Source organism: Alligator sinensis, unplaced genomic scaffold, assembly GCF_000455745.1.
Source record: "Alligator sinensis unplaced genomic scaffold, ASM45574v1 scaffold301_2, whole genome shotgun sequence".
NCBI classification, from domain to species: domain Eukaryota; kingdom Metazoa; phylum Chordata; order Crocodylia; family Alligatoridae; genus Alligator; species Alligator sinensis.
Genome location: NW_005841874.1, coordinates 921,473 through 928,738, shown reverse-complemented (window position 1 = coordinate 928,738; position 7,266 = coordinate 921,473). Strand labels below are relative to the sequence as shown.

At 66.3% G+C, this 7,266-nt stretch overlaps 1 protein-coding gene across 1 annotated transcript in view; it reads left to right on the top strand.

The window, feature by feature from the left end:
* Window positions 1–7,264, top strand: part of CLCN2 (chloride voltage-gated channel 2) — a gene marked incomplete at its 3' end in the record, with an annotated part of 13,128 nt that extends 5,864 nt beyond the window's left edge. The window contains exons 7-23 of the mRNA XM_025195908.1: window positions 27–152; window positions 361–445; window positions 633–734; window positions 963–1,047; window positions 1,219–1,374; window positions 2,020–2,089; window positions 2,526–2,636; window positions 2,841–3,054; window positions 3,182–3,315; window positions 3,886–4,094; window positions 4,348–4,453; window positions 4,542–4,615; window positions 4,846–4,908; window positions 6,030–6,068; window positions 6,315–6,419; window positions 6,744–6,830; window positions 7,088–7,264. Coding sequence (XP_025051693.1) covers window positions 27–152; window positions 361–445; window positions 633–734; window positions 963–1,047; window positions 1,219–1,374; window positions 2,020–2,089; window positions 2,526–2,636; window positions 2,841–3,054; window positions 3,182–3,315; window positions 3,886–4,094; window positions 4,348–4,453; window positions 4,542–4,615; window positions 4,846–4,908; window positions 6,030–6,068; window positions 6,315–6,419; window positions 6,744–6,830; window positions 7,088–7,264 — 1,943 coding nt within the window. The remainder of the gene's footprint in view (window positions 1–26; window positions 153–360; window positions 446–632; window positions 735–962; window positions 1,048–1,218; window positions 1,375–2,019; window positions 2,090–2,525; window positions 2,637–2,840; window positions 3,055–3,181; window positions 3,316–3,885; window positions 4,095–4,347; window positions 4,454–4,541; window positions 4,616–4,845; window positions 4,909–6,029; window positions 6,069–6,314; window positions 6,420–6,743; window positions 6,831–7,087) is intronic.
* Window positions 7,265–7,266: the final 2 nt, after the last annotated feature.

The window sequence follows — 7,266 nt, the reverse complement described above, 5'->3', positions numbered from 1 at the left end:
CTTCCTCCTGCCTCTCCCTGCCGCAGGCGTCCTCTTCAGCATCGAGGTCACCTCCACCTTCTTCGCTGTGCGCAACTACTGGCGCGGCTTCTTCGCTGCCACCTTCAGCGCCTTCATCTTCCGCGTCCTGGCCGTGTGGAACAAGGATGAAGGTACCCCGGGGGTGCGGGGCTCGGGCAGGGCTGGTCCTGGGGCGGGATGGAGGTACCCCAGCTGGGAAGGGCTGCGCAGCGCTTGGCCTGATGGATCAAGCTGGAGGTGCCTCCCCTGCCATGGGCTTGAGGAGTTGTCCAAGAGCAGTGGGGTGCTAGGAGGAGGCTGGGCCCCCAAATCCCCATCATGGGGTCCTCTGCTCCCCAGAGACCATCACAGCCCTGTTCAAAACCCGCTTCCGCCTGGACTTCCCCTTCGACCTGCAGGAGCTGCCCGCCTTCGCTGTCATTGGGTGAGTGGGGGCCCCCGACTCGGTGCCCACCCAGGTCAGCCCAGGCACCAGGAGAGATACCCCAGCAGGAGTGGGGCATGAGGGGCTTTGTGGTGCTGGGGGGGATCGTGGTGCCCTGGCCTGGGTGGGGCTGCCCAGCCTGGTTCCTGGCACCGCAGTGCCCTCACGCTACCCCTTCCCGCCCCAGGATCGCCAGTGGGTTTGGCGGCGCCCTCTTCGTCTACTTCAACCGCAAGATCGTGCAGTTCATGCGCAAGCAGAAGACCATCAATCGCTTCCTCATGAAGAAGTGAGTGGCCCCCCAGATCCCAGGGCCTTGGCTGATGGCAGGTCGGGGTTAGGGGCAGCCCAGCACCCTGGCCTGGCTGGTTGCTTGCGGCAGGGGGGAGCCCTGTGGCAGGGAGAGAGATGTCTGAGCCGGGAGGCCCCTGGGGTCCGTGGTGGTTGTGATGGCGGGTGCCGGGGTGGGGGGCCGTGGTGCCTGCAGGGGTCATGGCTGCGGGTGCTGCTCCCACAGGCGCCTGCTCTTCCCCGCACTGGTCACCCTGCTCGTCTCCACGCTGACCTTCCCGCCTGGCTTCGGACAGTTCATGGCTGGCCAGGTACCGCAGTGCAGAGCCCCTTGCCTTGGGGGCACACCTTGCTGTGCCCCAGTGATGGCCCTGACCCCCCTGGGCCAGCAGCATCTCATGGGGGGGTTGGTAGCCAGGGCTTGTACCCCATGCCCTGGGGGCCCCAAGCTGCCAGCCCTCGCTGACGCTCCTGCCCCTCAGCTCACGCAGAAGGACACGCTGGTGACCCTCTTCGACAACCGGACGTGGGTCAAGCAGGGCCTGGCTGAGGAGTTTGAGTACGTGGGCATCTCCGAGGCCTGGCGCCATCCCCGCTCTAATGTCTTCGTCACCCTTGTTGTCTTCATCCTCATGAAAGTGAGTTCCCCTGGGCACCGTGCCCCCTCCCCTGTCCCCAGCCAGGCACCGGGTCAGATGAGAACTGCCCAGCCAGATCCCCCCAGCAGTAGCAATGCCCTCAGTCACCATCCACAGCCCCACCGGGCTCCCTCACACACACAGCCTTGGCATCCCTCCACTTTTAGGCTCCTATGCAGCTCCTGTGCCAGCGTGGGGAGCCTTAGCCAGTGCCCCTACCCTGGCCCTGGCCCTGCCCTGCCATTGAGCTGTGCCCCTGCCTTTCCCACTGGCTTCTGTCCCTGCCAGGGGTTTCAGGGGTCCCAGGGCTCAGCCCGAGTGCCCAGGAGCTGGGGAGCCAAGAGTGCCCAGCCCCATGCTGCCCACTGCTCTGCCCACTACTGCCAGGCTCTCCTGGCTCTCTGGGTGACATGGCCTCAGTATGGCAGGGGGAAGTGGGCACCCCACCGGACACAGGGCTCAGCTCACAGCAGGGCACAGGCACCTTGCCCACTGCCTACCCCAACCCAGCCCTTCCCTGGCCACGGCTCCCTCCCCTGGACCGTGCCCAGACCAGCGGGCAGGCTGGAGTAAGGGGCTGAGGCTAGGGCTGAGCTGGGCTGGAGGTCCCAGCAAGCACCTGCTGACCCCTGTCTCTGCCCCCAGTTCTGGATGTCGGCCCTGGCCACCACCATCCCGGTGCCCTGCGGAGCCTTTATGCCCGTCTTCGTCATTGGTGAGCTGTGCCTGGCCTTGCCCCTGGCTTCCCCCCACCCACCCCACAGCATTGCTGCCCACCACAGCCCAGGGGGGAGGGGGGGATTTACCCACAATCCCCTGTGCTCACCGTACAGCTCCTCATTGGCTTTCTGATGTGGCTGGCACCCTTGGAGTTGGGGGAGTCCCTGGTGCTGTGCCCAGCCTTGTGTGCAGCTCTGGGCATGGGCCCTTGGACCCCTCCCCCCGATGCGAGCCCCCCTCACCCCAGCCCTGCCCCTAGGGGATCCCCTGTGGGAGGGTCGCTTGCTGCCTGCACCCTGTCTGGGCAGAGGCATTCAGAGGCATCTCCAGGCTTAGCCTCAGCACCAGGATGATGGGTGCCCGGGCACCGCAAGCAGGGGGGAAGCTGACCCCAGATGCTCCACACCCCTCTGATGCCACATCCTGGGCAGGCGCAGCCTTCGGGCGGCTGGTTGGGGAGAGTATGGCAGCCTGGTTCCCAGACGGCATCCACGCCGACAGCAACACCTACCGCATCGTGCCCGGGGGCTACGCCGTGGTAGGTAAGCGCCAGGGCTGTGCTGGGGCAGGGGCCGCCATGCACCTGTGCTGGGCTGTGGGGACAGCAGGGTGCCAGGGCTGGGAGCAGGCCTGGGCATTGGTACAGCAGCCCCTGGCATCCCTAGGAGGGGTTGAAGCAGGGGCTGAGGCAGCCCCGGGTGGGGGCCGAGGCAGGGCCGGCCTCACGGGCACCGTTCCCCATGCAGGGGCGGCTGCGCTCTCGGGGGCCGTCACCCACACGGTGTCGACAGCCGTGATCGTGTTCGAGTTGACGGGGCAGATCTCGCACATCCTGCCCGTCATGATCGCCGTCATCCTGGCCAACGCCGTGGCCCAGAGCCTGCAGCCCTCTCTCTATGACAGCATCATCCGCATCAAGAAGCTGCCCTACCTGCCCGAGCTGGGCTGGGGCCATCACGAGTGAGTGCCCCTGCTCCAGACCCCCACCCCCAGCTTGGGGCACTGGTGCCCCCCCAGCCCAGGCAGCTCCCCAGCGGGGTCCCGTCCCTCCCATGCCCACCCCGCACTGAGGCCCCGCTCCCCGCAGGAAGTACAATGTGCGGGTGGAGGACATCATGGTGCGGGACGTGCAGTATGTCACCCTCAACTGCAAGTACCGCGACCTGCAGGATGTGCTACACAGCACCAAGCTGAAGAGCCTGCCGCTGGTCGAGTCGGCTGGTGAGACCACCCCCCAACCCCGGGGGTCCCAGACCTGCCACAGCCCATCTCACTGGGGGTTGTCCAGAGCCCCGTCCCTTACCCACCTGTTCCCCCCAGCTCAGCTGTGAGCCCCACCTGCCTCTGTGGCCCTGTCACTCTCCCTGGCAAGAGCCAGGCGCTGGGATCCCCCAGGCCCTCACCCAGCTCTGGGCATGGGTGGGCAATCGCAGCCAGAGATTTGCCAGCTGCCATTCTCTGGGTGCTGAGCGTGGGCCGTCCTGGGGCTGTGGGAGCAGAAACAAGCAGAACCTTCCCAGGGCCACAGCACTGCTGGCAAGGCAGTGCCCACTGCTCCCAGCTTCCTTGGTGCCCTGAGGCCAGCCAGCGAGTCAAGAGCCCAGGAGTCCTAGCACCCCATGCAGCCCCATGGCTCACCCCTTCCCCATGGCTCCTGCAGGTCTCCTGCCCACCCAGCCATGGCTTCCTCCATGCCCAGGGACCCGCATGGGGGCCATGGGCTTCCTACCTGCCCGGTGTGGTGGAGCCAGGCAGGGCACAAGGCAGCTAGCATTGGGCCTGTCTCCGCAGAGTCCATGATCCTGCTGGGCTCCATCGAGCGGGCCCAGGTGGTGGCACTGCTGAGCAACCAGCTGAGCCCAGAGCGGCGCTGGCAGCAGGCACGGGAGCGGGCACAGGCCTCAGCCCCGCGGAAGGGGCCCAGCGAAAAGCTGCAGGATGAGGGCGAGGGCGAGGGCGAGGAAGAGGGCAGGGCAGCTGACACGGGTGTGCGCTTCCAGGTGAGATGCCCCAGCCACTGGCCCTTTAGATGTGGGTCCCCAAAGTGGGGGAGCTGGTAAGGGGGGGTCCCAAAGCTGATCCCTCCAGGGCCCCCATGCCCTTGGCTGGCTGGTGAGCCCCCGTGATGGAGCCCCTGGTCCGTGCCCCCCTTGAACAGGCCTGTGGGGAGGGACCCACTGCCTGGCCAGGTCGGCTGGTGCTGCGGTGCCCTGGGCACGTGCCCGCCAGTGACGCTGTCCCCTTGCCACTCAGATCACCACAGAGGAGTCCTCCTTTACCCCATCCCACGGAGACACCCGCAAGCCTCTGAAGCCAGCACTCAAGCGAGTGCCCAGCAGCTTGGCCGAGAGCCCCACAGGTGAGTGACCCCCACCGTGCCCCTGCGCCCCACGGGCATGGTGCCCAGTTGGCTCACCCTGACGCTCCCTCTGCGTGTGTGTGGGCAGCTGGCAGCACGGATACCTCAGGGATTGCCCTCAAGAGCCTCTTCTGTGCCAATGCCACCACGGAGCCTGCTGAGGTGAGCCCCCTCCATGTGCCCCCCGTGCCCCCTGCCCCCATCCTGGCTGAGTCTGCAGAGAGCACCCCCCAGCCCACATGATGCCACCCCGGCTGTCCACACTGCAGGGGATGCCTGGCTGTGCCAGGGGTGCCAGTCCCCAGTCTGTGCCCAATGGAGCCATGCCAAGCCTTGGCACTGCCATCTCCCATAATGCACCTGTGTTCTCTCCTGTCTGTCTCCCCGCTAAGGAGGCAGAGAGATCAGCAGGGTCTGAAAAGCGCAAGTCGAAGCGCGTCCGCATTTCCGTGGTGGTAAGTGCGTGCCAGGCCTAGGCCAGTCCCAGACTCGGCTCCCTCATCTCAGCCAATCATGGACCAAACCCCCTCTCGTCTCAGCCAATCACAGATCAGACCCCCCATGTCTCAGCCAATCATGACCAGCCATTCCTTGTCTTAGCCAATCACAGACCAGACCCCCCATCTTATCTCAGCAATCATGATCCAGGCCCCTCCTACCCCGTGCTGTGCTGAGGGCCCCTGCAGAGCCTCTCTTGTGCATTGCTCCTCCTGCAGTGGGCAGGGCCTACAGTTTTGCACCCCACTTACAGGTGGGAAAACTGAGGCACAAAGCCAGGCAAGGACTGCCTGCCACCAGGCCATGGGGAGAACCTAAGGGGCAGCGAGCACCCCACTCCCCGCAGGAGCCAGCCTGAGCCCCGGGGCCCTCCGCACAGCTCGGTCTCTGATCAGACCCTGCCCTCCTCCCCGCTCCTCCAATTGGAGTTTTCAACCGCTCCTTCTGACCAACCAATCCTGCGACGATCCCCTCGCAGTCGCCAATCAGAGATCAACACCCCTCCACCCCGCTAATCTCATCCCCAATCAAACGGGAGGTTGCCCTGCAAGGGTCCCACCGGGGCCATCTGGGAGGAGCCGGGGCAAATGAGCCAGGGGAGGCGCGGGACTTTGGCTTGAAGCACTGAAGACCCCTGCCCAGGGCCAAGCTCCCTCGTGGCACCAGACCTGGGCAGCTCCAGAGGGGCCCACAGAGCAGGGGCAGCCTGTTTCCCCCTGGGAAGTCAGGGCAGGGCAGGGAGTGGCTCTACGGTCAGCCCAGCCGCCTGGAGGAAGGGGCAGGAGTGGGTGCAGGGGGCAGAGAGCAGGCAGGGGCATGCTGCTGGCTCCTGTGGGCACAGGGCAGGAGTGCCAGCACAGGGCATGGCAAGAAAAAGGGGGAGCTGGTACTCAGCTCTGAGTCGCGGGGCTGGAAGAGAGCCCCAGGATCCCTTGGTTGGTGCCCACGTGGGCACACACTCCCACATGCACATCTCCCTACCAGCCTGGCACTCTCCAGATGCCTCTTCTGTGGCTGGGAGCCCCCCGGCTCCTGGTGCCCATGCCCCTCCTCATCCCCTTGCCCTCTTCTCTTGCAGGATGAGTACCAGCCAGGCGACGAGATGAGCCCGTCAGAGGTGAGCGGGCGCCAAGAACTGTGGCAGGGCTGGGCCTGGCACTGGGCACGCACCCAGCCCTGACCTGGGGTCTCCTCTGAGAGCTCCCCTCGGGCACAGGTTACCCCAGGTCCTGCCGGCTGCCTGGGCAGGGTTAACCCTGGGTGAATTACTCTGGCAGTCAGGCTCTGTGATTGCTCCCAGGGCTGGCAGCCGTGCCTGTGGGCAGCCCCAGTCCATGGCGCTCACGGCTTCTCTGCCCCCCAGATCATGGAGTGGGAGGAGCAGCAGCTGGAGCAGCTGGTGAACTTCAACAACAGCAAGATCGACCCGGCACCCTTCCAGCTGGTGGAGCGCACCTCCCTGCACAAGGTAGGGCCCTGCGGAGCTGGCACGGGCCACGCACCCAGAGGCGCGGGGCTGCCCACTGCCCTGCAGCCCATGGCCCCAGCCAGCCCCACTTTCCCAGGCCCCAGAAGCCAGTGTTGGACTCAGGGCCTGGCTATCCAGTCTCCCCTGGGATTCACCCAGACCCTGGGGCCCTCCTTGCCTCGGGCCGTGCGCAGGGCTGGAGAGCATTTGGCTCCATGGGAGACTTGGCTGGATGCCTGCCCCACAGCCCCATGCCCTGGCTGGGTCCCAGCTACACCCCAACCCTGCCGCCCCGTGCCCCGGCTGAGGCCTCGTCTCTCGCAGACTCACACCATCTTCTCACTTCTGGGCGTGGACCACGCGTACGTCACCAGCATCGGGCGCCTCATTGGCTTGGTGTCCCTCAAAGAGGTGAGCTGGCCCGGGGGCCTCTCCTGGGCACCGTGGGGTGGGGGAGGACTCACCTGGGGGTGCTGGGTGCCCTGGGGCAAACCACAGCCCCTTGCACCCCCAGGGGTCGTCAGCACCCTTCCCCCACCAGGGCTGGTGAGCACAACACCCCAGGGAGGGGATGGAGGGGCTCTACCTGCCCTGTGCACCTGGCAAGGGCCAGGGGGGAAGGCAGGGTGCCCTATACCCCCACCCCCGACATGCCCATGTGTCCCCAGCTGCGCAAGGCCATCGAGGGTTCGGTCACGGCCAAAGGTGTGAAGGTCCGCCCACCCCTGGCCAGCTTCCGGGACAGCACAACCAGCAGCAGTGAGCCCGAGACCACCAGCATCCACCAGCTGTGGGACCGGCGCCAGCGCCATGCCCTGCCCCGCGAGTACAGCCCCTCCGAGACCGA